Below are 16349 nucleotides of genomic sequence, written 5' to 3'. Positions count from 1 at the left end.
CTGGAATGAGGAATCGCGGCAGCAGCAGCGAGTAATTGACCTTGGTGCATCTCTTGCTTCAACGTGAATGAAACATCAAAAACACAGGGCATACGAAGCTACTGGCCCTATGCACACTTTGCAAACATCGCCAATTGCTTCGAAGATGAGGCCCGCGCAGGCGTGCACTTTGGTCATGTTGCAGATCACTTTCAAGATATGGCGGCTGCACGGCCGCCATATCTTCCCCCTTCCCTCGGGCACGCGAAAGGAGAGGGTGTACTTCCGGCCCGCCTTGCTCTCTCGTGCTCGAGAGATTGAGTCGTGTTCGCCGGCTCAACCTCGCATGCTTTCAACTCGCACATACAGCGTACGGTGACAATTTCATCGCCCTTGGACTTTATATGGAACCTCACGGCGGCAGCAGAAATGCACCTGGAGCATGCATATAATTGCTACTACAATAAAAAAATCTATGCAAGAAGGGCAACACACTTTTATTATTCTTCACGAGTAGGCATTATACATGAGCACTTCAGCAATTATAACGCTGCAGTACCTTCTTGAACACATTCTGTTGGGCCACTTGTTATACAGCACCACAGGGTGTCTTTTCTAAGCATGCACAATATTTTCTTAAGATTAAGTCATCAATCACTATGTATTCGAGTACTGAGAGGCAATCTACTGAGTATGTTGCAAGTCCCAGAATGCAGTGGGCCATGAAGGAAGATTTTTGTTATACTGCACTTACCTTAATCACAGAGGTCATTAGCGTAATTAAAAAATGTGTTATTACCACTTGGAAACAGTGAAAAACAAACAAACAAATGAAACTAATAAACAAAAATAAAATGCACCCCTTTTTACAGCCACACAAAAATGCTAAAGCCGAAGGTAGGGCACCGATGATACCAGCCATAGCAAAGACAAATGAAGTACTTAACACAGCAGACTGTTGGCAGTAGTGCTTGCATGTCTGAGCAGCAAATCTTGGTACAGGACAACCATGCTGGCTGGTGGGCGTTAAAAGTGTGACAAAAATCCAGCCCACTTCTGAAGCTGGGATCTTCCGTCCAAGGAATGTTAGTGGATTGACTCTTATGTGAAATGCAGTAGTGGTTATTCTGCACTGGACAAACTAGCATCTCAGACTTTTGAGTGCCATCATGGCCAGCACCGAGCAGCTCCCTCATCAAACTGCTTACTGCAAGCGCCTGGCCCGAGGCGTTCACTGCACTTATGGTGTAGTATGTAATTTTCATGCAGGTGTAAAGGCAGTGAACAAGTGAGACGGCGAGTGATGGACAAACACTAGCTCTGGCTCCAACAGGTCGGACACTGAATCGCATGGCTATCAAGACCGACAGGTGAGCGAAGGTGGGGCAAGTGTGGTGCGACCTGCAGGGCGGCCCCGTGATGTCAGCAGGATGGGTTCACGACAGTGGTGCTCCACAAGCTGCACGAGCGAGTCGAAGCTGCGCTCGCGCGGCTTCTCACTGCCCAGTGCCAGGCGCCCATCGGCACGCCGCCTCACCCGCAAATGAAACGGCCGGCCACCAAAGCGCAGGCTGAGGGCAAACGGTGCCTCCCCACGGCTTGGTCGCACCACAAAGCTGCCATCACGGGCACCTGACAGGAGGCGCTCGGCTTCGGCACGCTCCACGTGTACCAGCCACGGTGGGTCCCCACCAGGATCCTCCTGCTGCTGCATAGGCGATGGTGCAGTTGTGTACTGGCAAAACAATGTCTTTGATGCGTGGCTGCTGACAGCTGCACGTATCTCCCCTAGCTTTAATCTGAGCTTTCAGACACTTTATAAAATTGCAAACCTAGCCTTCTGGCAAGGGAGCATGTCCAACTAATGGCGCCACAGTCATTTTTGCAAATAGAGAGTACAAGCACATTTCGCTTGTACTATGACATGGAAAATATAGATGTGGCTCCTACAGTAACACCAAGCAAAAGAGACAAGCCCCAACATATAGGCTCACCTGTACAGGCGGCACCGGAGGCAGTGGACGGCTCAGGCTAGCACCTGGGAGCAGAAAGTGTTTGAGACAATGATGTGGTTGTTCAGTTATTCTTAGTTTATCACAGCAACTAAGAGTAAGGGGGCCAATATGGTTAAACCATACCTGCCTACCTGTGAACATTAAAATCAGTGAAGATTCCGCAAACATGACAAAGGCTGAGAGAGGGTAGAACAGCACACAGCTTTTGGAAGACAGAAATGTGCATTAATAACGATGATTTACCTTTCGACAAAGCACAGAAGCAGCATCAAACTTGGGATGACTGACAAGCAACCTACTGTTTTTGCATCTTAGTGATGCTTTCAGATGCTTTGTTGTGACTGATGTGGCCTGCTTGGGGAACTAGTTCCGACTAAACTTGCTAAAAGCAAGTACTGCGATGCAGATGCACCGCTGTGCAAGGGCGTTTTTGTTTGACCACTTGCATGCAAAAATGAGACCATGCGTACACTGTGCACATTGACCATGCAGAAAATACTTCATTTTGTCACCAGTCAGCGTTGCTAGGCTGCTGCATGGTTCAATTGCAATATAAAAAAATCCTAATATAAATGTTTAAGCATGAAATGCTCTTAGCTCCCATTGTCGGCGATCTTTGCGTGACCTTGAGCCAAAAGCCAGAGCCGTTATCCAAGCACTCAAACAAGAACATCCCAGCTAGTTGCAAGAACAAATGCGAATGGTGGCACATTCGAATGACCGTGTTTCTAGGCTTCTAGGCTGCTTCTAGGCCTCTCGAGACGGTCTCGCAGAAGCATGGATTGGTGCACGCACAGATCGCCCGCGCTGCCTGCTGACCCCAAACCAAAGAGGAAGAGCCTACTCCCTGTCACGCCTGACTAACCCTGCCGTTAGGTGGCGTTAGCACTGCAACACTCTCGCTACCTCTCGTAATGTGCTGCAACCACACTGACCACCACCGGTGCTTACCTATAGGGAGAAACCGAATTACAGGAGATGTAAGAGCCATCTGGGGAAAACATCAGTCTAGCATCCCCACATCCCCCCCCAACCTTAAGTCACTACATACTCCGGTGAAACATGTCACACTGTCTAACATCAATGCATGCTTTGCAAAAAAGAGGTAGTACATGCAGCAGTGGCCACACCGAGGATGTCCACGTGCTGGCCATAACATGATTTGAATATTATAACAGCGCTAACACATGCAACCACAAAGGAACAAAGACGAGACAATTTTTTTCCTTTCGTTCCTTTGTGGTTGCATGTGTTAGCGCTGTTATAATTTTCAAATCAAGTATGCACCAACTAACCCGAAAAGATGTTTTAATGACCACAACATGCGTGCCGACAATGTCTCTGAGGTATAGCACTGGCATTCATTGATCCCAACAGCACCTCTGCAGACTCGACGGCACCACTCCAGGCCAAGATCCCAGGAAACAGCGAAGTAGTAGTTGGCAAGAGCAAGCATCGCTTGCACCGAAGCGCCCTGCTGGCAAGAGCAGCAGTAGCCATTGGTGACTTCCAGCTCTTTTCTCAGCCGCTGTGGTTTGCGAGCCACAGACGGCCGCCGAAGTCGCTGCACCTAACCGGCCACAGGCATCTTCCTTGCCTGCGGTCAGTTGGGGCAGCAGCGTAGACAATGTGCAGGTGACAGCAACTCGGGGGAGACTCCGCTCCTGCTGCATGCACTCAATGCATTCGACAAACACTAAAGTAGTGCAAAGGAGAGGAATTCTGCATGCATGTCGCCCACGTGGTACGATGTTTAACTCGGCTAGCAAAAAATTGGACGGCTACTTAGATGCTTAGTTCACGTGAACAAAGCTTGCTTTCTTGAGTTGAATGAGCAATCTAAATTCACGCGAGGCTAACTAGAATGAGGTATCAAAGTGCGACACCTCAACGCCACAATCTACCCTGTTGTGTCCCTCCACGTCGGCAGGCAGCTTCATAAAGCCTTAGGCTTAAAGAGCTGCTACCCTGACATCCGGCATCCAAAAGCACCACAAAACGGGTGAAAAACAGGCAGCCGCGTGGAGACAGCTCTGTGAGGTGGTCCTACCCCGCTCGGTGCACACAGCATCCGAGTTGATGGTGCCCACTGTCCCAGACGGTGTCAGAGCGCCCAGTGCCAGGTGTTAGGAATGGCCGTATGGAGTGGCAACGTGCCAGCTTTCAGCCCGCTGCACGTGTTCCAAGCCCACCAGACGAGGCGCCCTTCCGAGAACTGTGGATGACCGGCAGCCACGTGGCGCGCGGTCAGCTCAGGAATGTGGTACTCCGCCGCGCCACCCGGGACGGAGCACAGTTCTACGAAGCCCTCGGTCATCGACACTGAGAGCTATGCGGCACCGCGAGCTATGCTGCACCGAGAGTTCTACAAAACCCTCTGACGTCGGCTCTGGAGCCTTTGTGTGTGTGCGCTCGAACTTGTGTGCATTAGTGTGTGTGGGCCGTACTGCGGGGCGGCGGCAAGTTTACAATAATTGGACGAACGTTTCCGACCAATCGGACTCCATCCACGCCGAACGATGACGTCAAGCGGAGAGCTTATAAGCAGCGTTTGCCGGCTGCTAGAGTGTGCTCGTGTCGTGCTCGTCATTGGGAGCCGAGTGCTCGTTGTTATGCTCAAAATATAGTAGTGAGCTGTGTGCTCGAATGCTGTTTGCTGAATGTTAATCTTGCGGGCTCCATATGGGAGTCGCGCTAGACTGCCAATGTATGTCTTGTCTTAAAATGTAAAATATGTAAATAAAATGGCTGTGGCTTAGGTAAGGTTAAGCCCAGGATGCAAAGCATACTAGCCTTTATTTTAGTTGTTGAACCACTGTTTAGCCTGGTGAACTGCTGTTGCTTGGCTATATTTGGTTCGGCTAGACGAAGAAACAACTCATGCATTACTTCTTCGCCTTCAAGAGTGGAACGCGACAGCGTTCCCGTCGATCCGCCAAGGGGTGTAAGACAATGGGCTACAGGGCAGCGACTACGCGCCCCGCATTGGACGCGGTGAGCGTCGAGCAAAGCAGCGTTCGGCGCGGCAACGAAATGTGCGCCTGAGCAAGAGACGCACGCCTTAGAAACAGCGCGTTTCTAAGGCAACACCGCATTCACTAGAGGCGCTTTTGTACCGCTTTGAAGCGTTGTACTCGTGGCTCAGTGGTAGCGTCTCCGTCCCACACTCCGGAGACCCTGGTTCGATTCCCACCCAGCCCGTCTTGCAAGAGTTGAGCCAAAGCCACTTCTCCTCTGTCGTGACGTCACGGTGTCACGTGATTTCATGGTCACCGCCGCGCCTGAGGAGCTGGGTTGAGCCCTCGTAATATGCTTCGCATAAAATCCTGTCAACCGAATTCATCTCTACGACCTTCGACTTCTTCAAATGGTGGCAGCGGCGAAGTAGTTCGACGACCCCTACATCTGCTTGACAGCCGTAGGATCATCCGACGAATCTAGTACAGGCCACAATACCAGACAGCCTGCAGCAGCACCTGTGGCCTGCGGCCACTCGGCTCCCAGAGCCATGACTTCATCAAAGAAATGAAAGAAGCTAGTTACATAGGAGACTCAGACGACCTCCAAGGCGTCAGTACTCACTCGCTTCAGGCCTGCCAATGCTCTGCGGGCACTAAGCCTCGCTCTCCCAGGATGGAGACCCCATGGCTCTCGCACCGACAAATGTCATTAAAAAACACTTGCGAAAAGGCTTAGCATGTTGAAAAGTTCAAAAACACTACAACAACCATTACCTCGCTCAAGAAAGCACGCCGCAAAATCTCCACTAGGCCTACGCTTCAGTTCAAACAAAGAAAAACTGTCAAAGCTATCGCCCGATACCCCAAGATGTTCACGTTGGACAGCCAGATGTGGGGGTCTCACACGTGCTCTTGGGACAAAGGAACGACAACACAGTAGTACAAACAATCACAAAGGCATTTATTGCACCTTTCGTACACTAATGCCTGCTAGCCGAATTGCTATCCACAGAATATACCGATGGGTGCATGACAAATCTAGGAACTCTGACTCACTGCGACTGGATGCTGACACATGAACTTGTTTATTGGGTGACCACGTTTCACTGCCTAACATTGGATTGGATTGGAGCCAACTTTATTTGTGCCTGCAGCTGGGCGCCCGCTTGCCTCTATGAGGGCCTACGTCATCTACGAAGTCGCCGTTACTCGGCGCAGGTCTCTGCTCGCTGTTGCCGGCTCGCTAGGTCCCTGCCTTTTGAGCGACCCGAGGACCTGCTGGACGGCCCAGAGCTGTTCGTCTTGGTTGTAGCTCTTTGCGGCTGCCTCGAGCCGAGGTGGGATTGTTCTTGATTTTGCTTCTTCTGGATTTTTAACACAGTCCTACAAGATGTGCATGTAACCTGCCGCCTCCCTCCGGCAGACTCTGCACTTATCGGTCGGATATGTCTCAGGGTACATGCATGTGCATCAGTCCCGGGCTCGGTAGTGATCCGGTCTGGAGCTGTCTCAGTAGTACCGCCTCTGCTTGACTCAGCCTCGGGTGCGGGGGTGGGAGAGTCTTGCGAGCCAGGTGCCTTCGCGATTTCGTTGTAGTCTGTCATGTGGTACCCGGTTTCGAACCACGTCGGATGGTCTGTCGCTGGGGCACGGTTGGTTAGTGCTCGCGCCCCTGTGTGTGCCGTCTCGTTGTGGTTCTCATTGCGTTCCGACGCGTCGCCTGCGTGCGTCGGGAACCACTTGAGTCTTACTTTTCTGTCTTGTAGTTTGGCCGCTAGCAGTACGCGCTTGGCCTTGCTGTAGATTTGGCCTTTGGCGAAGTTTCGCACCGCCTGTCTCGAGTCATTCAGCACCGTGTGGCAGTCTGCGTCGGTGATGGCCAGGGCGATGGCTACCTCCTCCGCTTGTTCCGCTCCGGCACATCCCACGCTCACTGCCGTCCTCGTGGCACCGGTTGACGGCTCTATGATGACCGCTGCGAAGGCGTTTGGTTGGTATTCGGCCGTGTCCACATACCGCGCGTGCTTGTCGTTGGCGTGCTGGTAGATGAGAGCCTTGGCCCTTGCCGCTCTTCTTTTCTTGTTGAACTCGGGATTCATGTTCTCCGGTATGGGGTCGATTCTGGTCTGGCGTCAGACCTCTTTGGGGATGGGGAGCTTCTTCTCCACCTCGTTCGAGCGTTCTATTCCCAGGTGGTCCAGTATCTTCCTCCCTGCTTTGGCCATGGTCACAATACGCTGGAAGAAATAACCGCCTAACAAATGTTATCGCACAGCGCAGGATGTGCCGGCAAGTATCGGAAGTTTCTAGAATGTTATTGATGGTTCTATCTGATGTCTGTTGTTGCCGAACCTTGTGTAATCTGATTGCATGTATGCGCGATGCGAATGGAATAGAACCTTCTGGAAGACTCGCGGGCATCAGCGATTACTTTGGAATGTTCAATGGCTCATGTATAGAAGCTGACACGCTCGACCCACTGATCAGATTTTCACCTATCGCCGAATGAGTTCGTGGCTGTCGCCGTTCCTTGAGTGTAGCCTGTTTTTGAGGGCACAAATTCGCCCAATAAAACGCTAGTTTCATAATTCCCAATATTGCTGCTTCTTTCACCATCACTACTATGTGACATCTGGTGGAGGTGCTAGTGCATTCATGCACCGAACGCCACCACAAAGCTGCAATCCAAGCCCAATGCCCGAGGACAAGACCAACATTGCCCAAGACCAGTGAGCTAGCTGCAGACTGCAAGGACTGCCCCCAGAGCATGGACTTCTGCCTGGTACAACCAGGAAGACTGTGGCCAGCTCAACAACCACAGTGGCAGCTTCAGCGTCCCCCATCGTGTTTCAACAACGCAGAGAGCCCCCTACCAACCGTGGAGCTATGTTGGAGGATCCAGAAACCTGGCTCAAAGCCTTCAAAAGGATCTCGACCTTCAACAACTAGACCTCTGAGGATAAGCTACGACACAAGTACTTCTCCATGGAAGATGCTGTGACGGCTTGGTTCGAGAACCGGGAGTTCACCCTTACAATGTGGGACCTGTTCCGCAATAACTTCCTGAGGACGTTCATGAGCATTGTCCGAAAAAACAGGGCTAAAGTTCTGGTGGAGATGGGAGGGCAACTACCCAATGAGACCATCACCATCTTCACGGAAGAGATGACCCATCTTTTCCACAACGCCGACCTGGAAATGTTCAAAGAAAAAAAGGTGTGCTTCTTGATGTGAGGCGTAAAGCAAGAACTTTTCACCGGACTGATCTGCAACCCATCGAAGACCTTAGCTGAGTTCTTGACAGAGGCAATGACAATTGAGAAAACTCTAGAAATGAGCACTAGGCAACATAACCACCAAGTGCTCATGCCACAGTGTGTCATCCAATTACTGGGCTCCGGTGACCTCCAAGAGACCATCACGGCCATTGCGCATGAGGAACTGCACATGATGTGCCCTTTGTCGCAACCTCAGGTGTCCTCAGTCACTGACATCGTCAAGGACAAACTTCGGCAATCACCGGGCGTTTCTGAAGTGCATCCCGTATTGCTGCTTCCCGTGCCCGAAGTGACGTGATAACCTACGCCGCCGTCGCCCGCCATCAAGGTCCCCCTTTCTGCCCAAACCAAGGCCCTGTAACGCCGCAATTCTGTCGTCCATCGCCGCCACTGCCAGCACGCCCACCCGCCACCCAGCGCAGCGAGCCAAGGAAGACGGACATTTGGTGAGCCCCCAACCACCACCCGCTCTGCTATCACTGTGGAGAAGCCGGCCATGTGCACTGCCGATGCCCATCCCACGACTTGGGACTGAGAGGGTTCGCTGTCAACGCGCCTCATCCAAAATTCAAAACTTAAGGAGCATTCTTGTGATATCACAGACTCCATCGCCGCTACTCAGTGGAGCCCTCAATCACCGTCCTGTTCGCCGTCACCAGGCCGCTACCTGTCGCAGCAGCGCCGTCCATACACTGGCCCCGCCTGGAGCAGGTCCGTCAGCCCATGTTCGGAAACCTAAAAGCAGCAACCGATAAAGGTGCGGTTACTGTTCGTTGAACTGACGAAGATCCTCCGCCGCCAACGAAGAGACTATCTCGACGACATAACAACGACATGCCACCGTCCCAACGAAGTCTGGAAGCAAGGAATACACCGACAAAAGATGACCTGACGAGGCCATGTACCAGCCACAGGTCAACGCGACACAGCCGTGATCTAATGCCAAGACCTAACTGTAACGAAAGAACCATCGACTTCAACATACTTCTCGTCGGCCACGCAGTCACCGCCTTAGTAGACACAGGAGCCGATTACTCCATCATGAGTCGCTAGTCACAATGCATCGCATAAAACTGAAGAGTGCGCTTGACCACTCCGCCAGAGCCCTTACCGAGTTTCGACGCAAGTACGTGAAGCTATTAGGCAACAAGTCGACGAAATGCTGTGCGACTACATCATCCAGCCATCAAAAAGCCCGTGGGCATCTCCTGAAGTCTTGGTGAAGAAAAAGGACGGAACCCTATGTTTCTGCGTCGATTATTGTCGACTGAACAAGATTACTAAGAAGGATGCATACCCCCTCCCACGGATAGACGACGCATTGGATCGCCTGTGCAATGTTTAATACTTCTCATCGATGGACCTCAAGTCTGGCTATTGACAAATAGAAGTTGAAGAAAGAAATCGCGAAAAGACCGCCTTCATCATGCCAGACAGCCTCTATGAGTTCAAGGTTACTCCATTTGGACTGTGCTCGACGCCTGCAACATTCCAGCGCTTCATGGACACGGTTTTAGCAGAATTGAAGTGGCAGACCTGTCTTGTTTACCTGGATGACGTCGTTGTCTTTGTCGGAAATTTCGATGATCACCTTAGGTGGCTTGCTACAGTAGTAGAGGCCATCAAGTCATTAGGGCTCACTCTGAAGCCGAAAAAGTGCCGCTTTGCTTACGATGAGCTTCTGTTCCTAGCACACATTGTCAGCTAATCTGGGGTCCATCCTGACCCGCAGAAGACAGCTGCAATCGCAAAGTTCCCACAGCCTATCGACAGAAAGGCAGTGGGTAGGTTCCTTGGCATGTGTGCCTGCTACAGGAGCTTTGTAAAGAACTTTTCACACATTGCTGAGTCATTGACAAATCTAACCAAATGTGATGTCGAGTTCGAATGGGAAACACCGCAGGCCGACGCATCTCAAGAATTCAAAAGCTGCATGCATTCACTGCTGGTACTTGCGCACTTCAACGAGGACGCCGATACCGAAATCCACGGTGACGCCAGTAGCCTAGGCCTCGGTGTCATCCTAGTCCAGAGGAAACACGGTCTTGAACCAGTGATAGAATATGCTAGCTGGTAGCTGTCAAAAGCGGAAGGCAATTGTTCTACGACTGAAAAGGAATGCCTTGCCATCATTTGGGCTACAGCAAAATTCCACCCTTACCTATTTGGCAGGCTATTCAAAGCCGTCAGCTAGAATTGCGCATTGTGTTGGCTAGCTAATTTAAAGGTCCATCAGGACGGCTGGTGTGGTGGAGCCTCAGACTTCAAGAATACGACACCACTGTAATCTACAAGTCCAGACGAAAACACCCTGATGCAGATTGCCTATCATGCGCCCCCAATGACCCGCCGCTGCAAGATGACAAGGATGACGACGCCTTCCTTGGAATAATAAGCGTGGAAGACTTCGTTGAACAGCAACGAGCAGACCTGGAGCTAAAAGGCCTTGTCGAGTATTTAGAAGGGAATACCGACGTTGTCCCCAGATCATTTCAGCCCGGATTGTCTTCGTTTATGCTTTGAAACTACGTGCTTGTAAAGAAGAACTTCTCACCAGTCTGCGCCAACTACCTTCTTGCTGTTCCATCAGCGCTGCGTCCAGAAGTACTGCACGCCCTTCATTACGATCTTACCGCTAGGCACTCAGATTTTCCCGGATGCTATCGAGAATACAGAAAAGGTATTATTGGCCGTGCCTGACCGCTGACGTCGCCTGTTACGTCAAGACATGCTGAGACTGTCAGCGACGCAAGACACCACCGACAAGGCCAGCGGAATCACTACAGTCAATCAAGCCTTCTTTCCGACCTTTTCAGCAGATTGGGATGAATTTGTTGGGACCATTTCCAATGTAATCATCCAGAAACAATTGGATTGGTGTGGCGACAGACTACCTCACCCGCTTTGCTGAAACTAAAGCTCTGCTGAAAGGTATCGCAGGCGAAGTGGTGAAATTTCTCGTCATGAACATCCTGCTGCGACATGGTGTCTCAGAAGCCCCCATCACCGACAGATGAATGGCCTTCACAGAACAGCTAACCTAAGCAAAACAGCCAGACAAGCCTTAGGAGGACAACTGCCTGCCATCCGCAGACCAATGGTCTCACGGAGCGCCTGAACAAGACCCTCGCCGACATTATAGCAATGTACGTTGATGTTGTGCCCAAGACGTGGCACACAGTCTTGCCATATGTAACCTTTGCTTACAACATGGTGGTGCAAGAAACAACACAGATCACACCGTTCAAGCTGGTTCACAGCAGGAATCCAACAACTACTCTCAACGTTATGCAGCTGTACATCTGCGACGAAGAGAATCTTGACGTCGCCACTTAGCCCCAGCCCGCCAAAGATGCCCAACAGCTCGCCCGCCTGCAGATCAAGAACCAGCAGAGGATTGACAGCTGAAACTACAACGTTCGACGATGCTACGTGAAGTACTGACCCAGCGACTGTGTTTGGGTTTGGACCCTGCACGCCGACGAGGACTTAGCGAGAAGCTTCTACGCCGCTATTTCAGACCCTACAAGATCATCCAACACATTGGTGCACTTGACTATGAGGTCGTGCCAGACAGCATTTCACTGTCACAGCAGCGCCGCTCACGACCTGAAGTAGTCCATGTTGTGAGATTTAAGCCGTTCGACCAGTGCTAGTGAACATTGGGAGCAGCTGAACTTTGGGCTTTCTTGGGGGGGGCTATGTTACCTTGGACTTTGTTTCTTTGTTATTTTGTTACTTTTGTTTAATAAGTGTCCTTTTTGTTTCCTGTTATGCCTGTAGTATCAGGACGATGCCCTTTGAGAGGGGGGCATTACGCATATCATATTGACCGCTAATAACGATGGGGACAGCGGAAGAGAACACAACTTTCAACTGGTTTATTCACGGCAGCCCATGGGTATATATAGACAAATAGAACATGCACAGAACGCAGGAAACAAGATCACTCATCTGCCTAGCGGGACAACCAATTATAAAAAAAAAAGTTTATGTGTTCTCTTCCGCTGTCCCCGTCTTTACTTGTGGTCAATATGATATTTAGTAAACACCAACTAGGCCAAACTAAAGTTCTTCTGAGGCATTGAAACGTAATCTTGTTTATCGGGTGACCACATTTCACCGCCTAACAAATGTTATCGCATAGCGCAGGACTCGCCTGCATGTATCGGAAGTTTCTAGAATGTTATCAATGGTTCTATCCGCAAGTCTGTTGTTGCCGAACCTTGTGTAATCTGATTGCATGTATGCGCGACACGAATGGTGTAGAACTTTCTGGAAGACATGCGGACACCAGCGATTACTCTGGAACGTTCGATGGCTCATGTATAAGAGCTGACGCACTTGACCCACTGATGAGATTTTCGACGATCGCCAACTGTGTTCGCCGCTGTCACTGTTCTTTGAGTGTAGCTTGTTTTGGGGTCACAAGTTCGCCCAATAAAAAGCTAGTTTCGTCATTCCCAGTATTGTTGCCTTCTCCACCATCACTACTATATGACAATATTGAGCAAATATGTTCGCCCCATGCTGGGCACAAACGCCTGTTTGCGTGTATGGTCATGCGAGCGGTTGTGTTTGTCCATTCTGGTGTCCTGCTCCTAGGCCTATCGAGACGGTCTCGCAGAAGCATGGAATGGCGCACGCGAAGAACATTTGCGCCGCTTGCCCACCCCGAGCCAAAGAGGAAGGGCTTTCAAAGAGGAAGGGCTCCCTGTCGTGCTCGACTAACCCTGCCGTTAGGTGGTGTTAGTATTGCAACACTCTGGCCATCTCTTGTAATGTGCTGCAACCACAATGACCACCACTGGCACTTAGCTATGGGGAGAAGCCGGATTACACAAGATGCGAGAGCCATGCAGGGGAGAACATAAGTAGAGTGTCCCCACTAGCTTTGTGCCAAGCTTGAGGCTGGATGCTCTTGGATTGCCCAGATGGTGTTATCACAGTCTAGAGAAATACGGTGCTGGTGACCTCCACAGTGTTTGCTCTTCTTGCTGAGAATTGGTACAGTTCTAATGAGCACTGTGGCATTTGGCAAGTAATGGAACCATAGGTGCCAACTGCGGGGGGGTTCAGGGACCTGAGCCCCCTTTGTACTCTTCCGGAGGGGGCTGAGCCCCCCGGCAATGCCGAAGCCTATCGCCCCCCCCCCCCCCCCCACCTCACCCCAACGTGTCATTGCCAGAGTTTTGTCAACCACATCATTTGAGGTTTCGTTTGACTTGCCTCAATCGTCTCACTTAAAATTTTATTGTCGACAATAGCTTACTGCATCACTGTTGGTGCGGACGTGCATGGATTTTAATTCATAATTTGTTTTATTTCACAGCTGTTAGACACAGCTGTTAACAGCTGTGTCTTACCAGTACTCACGTACGGGGCAGAAACCTGGAGGCTTACGAAAATGGTTCTACTTAAATTGAGGACGACGCAACGAGCTATGGAAAGAAGAATGATAGGTGTAACGTTAAGGGATAAGAAATGAGCAGATTGGGTTAGAGAACTAACGCAAGTTAATGATATCTTAGTTGAAATCAAGAAAAAGAAATGTGCATGGGCAGGACACGTAATGAGGAGGGAAGATAACTGATGGTAATTAAGAGTTACGGAATGGATTCCAAGGGAAGGGAAGCGTAGCAGAGGGCGGCAGAAAGTTAGGCGGGCGGATGAGATTAAGAAGTTTGCAGGGACAACATGGCCACGATTCGTACATGACCGGGGTGGTTGGAGAAGTATGGGAGAGGCCTTTGCCCTGCAGTGGGCGTAACCAGGCTGACGACGATGATGATGATGATGATGATTGTCTTATTTCTGCAAATCCTGACAGTAGGAGATCAAGCACATTAGAACGACCAGTGGTGGCTGCCTCATCCGTATTTTCTCACTTCAACATTGTTTTAAGTTTCCACAATAAACACCATGCACATATACAATATATTTAAATATATACACAGGAAAAGGTTTATTATATTTTTAACGAGAAGGAGGTAGCCAATTAACAATTATTTTAAACGTATGGGTAGCTCATGCCTACGGAATGAATATGTTGCTGTATGCTCAGCTCGCTTCAAGACGCTTTGCGTGCTTTTTGACCCTGAAAAAAAAACAAACTGTAAACTTTAGATACCCCTTTGGTAGAGCCTTTTATTATTTACTAATTTTTTCTAGCCAAGAATAAAACCTGCAAAATATGGTGAATACCATGTGACTGCGCTTCCACCTGCATCACAAAGCAACACCCTCGAACAGGCTCCTTCTGAGTTAGCCAGAACGAAATGATGGAAACAAAGAAAAGAATCACCGTCCAAGCACTCCGTGCAGATGGTTAATCAGCGAAGCTGAAACGTGTGGCCCCAGTGTTTATCACTGGATTAATCCCGATGGTTCATTAAACAACGGCTTGGTAGGCTGCCGGATCCTCAGTACGCAGTTGCTGCTTGTGCTGGGCTGCACGAGCCTGTTCTTGTGCCCGGGCTGTCGCATTTGGATGGCGTAGACGAGCTCGTTCCCGGTTCTGTTTGCGACATTGCTGATCGAAAGCTGCCTGCTCATCAGGAGTACATATGACGCGTGGCCTATCTATTTATGTGGGTGGAGAAATTTTTGCGCGCCCGCTAGGCTGTGACAGAGAGCAACGACGTCCCTACTGGTGCAGCCAATTGCGTGCCTCTTTATCGCTTTTCTTTTTTCGTGCATTCGAATGGGGTTGCGCCGGAGGAGTTTTTGGCGTACAGGGTACAGATGGATGATGAATCGGCTAGCCATATAGAGCTTCGCTGTAAAACATTATGATCAAGCTAGTGCCTTATTTGCTGCACCTCGGCTGAAGTAGCATGTCGCGTGTGGTGTTAGTTGGAAACAAGCTGTGATATTTGTTGTCTTAGCGTAAACTGCACGTATGGTTCTTTTTGCCACAAAACCTATGACCCTAAAAGCAAATTGACAATGTCAATGCAAATGTTTAAAAGTGCATTTTGTTTCGTCCCAGTCACCAAGTCTTTCTCTAAATTTATGCCGGTGATATGATCAGTCCCATCTTCTTCGGTCACACACTGACTGGACAGCATTAGGTGGACGAAATCCTTGAAAGAGTGGTTTCTCAACGAAGTCCCGCTATCATGTCTTCTGCTTCTGGGGTATCAGCAAAATGGGTTACCAGCACACAGCAGCAGCCAAGCACGAAACTGGCTAAATGCGACTTTTCATGTGCAATACACTGGAAGGCACGGGCGTGTAAATTGGCCGGCCAGGTCACCTGACCTCTTTCCACTCAATTGCTTTCTTTAGGCTCATGTGAAAGATCGGGCTTACATGATCGAGACGGACGTAATATTAGCTCAAGACAATGATAATAAATGTCTGCCAAAGAATTCCATTGTTACTCATCAAGAAAGCCACAGAAGATGTGATAAAGCGGACTCAGCACTGCGTAGTTGGAGAAGGAGACCTATTCGAACAAGTCCTCTAGGCAGCAGCTGGTGTTCAACGGTGCTTACGAATTCATAGATAATATGAGCATACTAATATCTGCCGTTTTCTTTTGAATTTTTGGTGCAGGCACCCCAATTTTCAATTCGGCTAATTTAGAAGTAGTTATTTACTTTCTTGAACGCATTGATTTTGCCTTTTCTCAACACGTGGGTCGCTTCCTGGTCTGTTTATTTCATTTTTATTTTATGCCATGAACCTGTTTTTGCAGCATGTATATACTCTCATGAAAACTAAACCCATCACTTTAATTTGGCTCTGGTCCAAAGCAAGTTTCTGGCGCGAAATATAGCTGCGCGCACACTCTGTCGATACGGTGCGAGCAAAAGCCGGGGTTTTGAAACATGCTATGCCTATTACATTGTGTGGCGCATTTCGTGCATGGTCAGAGCAGCGCTTCAGCCATGTTATCAAGGGGCTTTTGTTATCAATGTTATCAGTCAGCCTCGAGAGATGGATAATAAGTGTGGCGAAACGTGCTGTTGGTGCTCCTTCCGTACCATTATCAAGGTGATGCACTGTGTTTCCGCGTTTGCGATAGGCAATGCAGTTGCTTTCAATCAGATTATTTGAGGGAGCTGCTTTATGATGCAGGTGGGAGCACAGTCACGTGGTATTTTTCATAT

The 16349-nt window shown here is 49.8% G+C and overlaps 1 protein-coding gene across 7 annotated transcripts in view; it reads right to left on the bottom strand.

Moving 5' to 3' along the window:
* Window positions 1-457: 457 nt before the first annotated feature.
* LOC139054481 (SH2 domain-containing adapter protein D) overlaps window positions 458-16349 on the bottom strand; it is a 75109-nt gene continuing 59217 nt past the window's right edge. For 6 of the 7 annotated variants that reach the window (XM_070531513.1, XM_070531515.1, XM_070531510.1 and 3 more), the window contains 2 exons: window positions 1974-2017; window positions 458-1687 (listed from right to left, as the gene is read on the bottom strand). In XM_070531513.1, the coding sequence (XP_070387614.1) occupies window positions 1337-1687; window positions 1974-2017 (395 nt within the window). In that variant the 3' untranslated portion in view covers window positions 458-1336. The remainder of the gene's footprint in view (window positions 1688-1973; window positions 2018-16349) is intronic. The other variant, XM_070531511.1, reaches the window with a different exon arrangement.

The sequence above is a fragment of the Dermacentor albipictus genome, chromosome 1 (assembly GCF_038994185.2).
Source record: "Dermacentor albipictus isolate Rhodes 1998 colony chromosome 1, USDA_Dalb.pri_finalv2, whole genome shotgun sequence".
Lineage (NCBI taxonomy): Eukaryota > Metazoa > Arthropoda > Arachnida > Ixodida > Ixodidae > Dermacentor > Dermacentor albipictus.
This window is presented reverse-complemented; position numbering and strand designations above follow the sequence as displayed.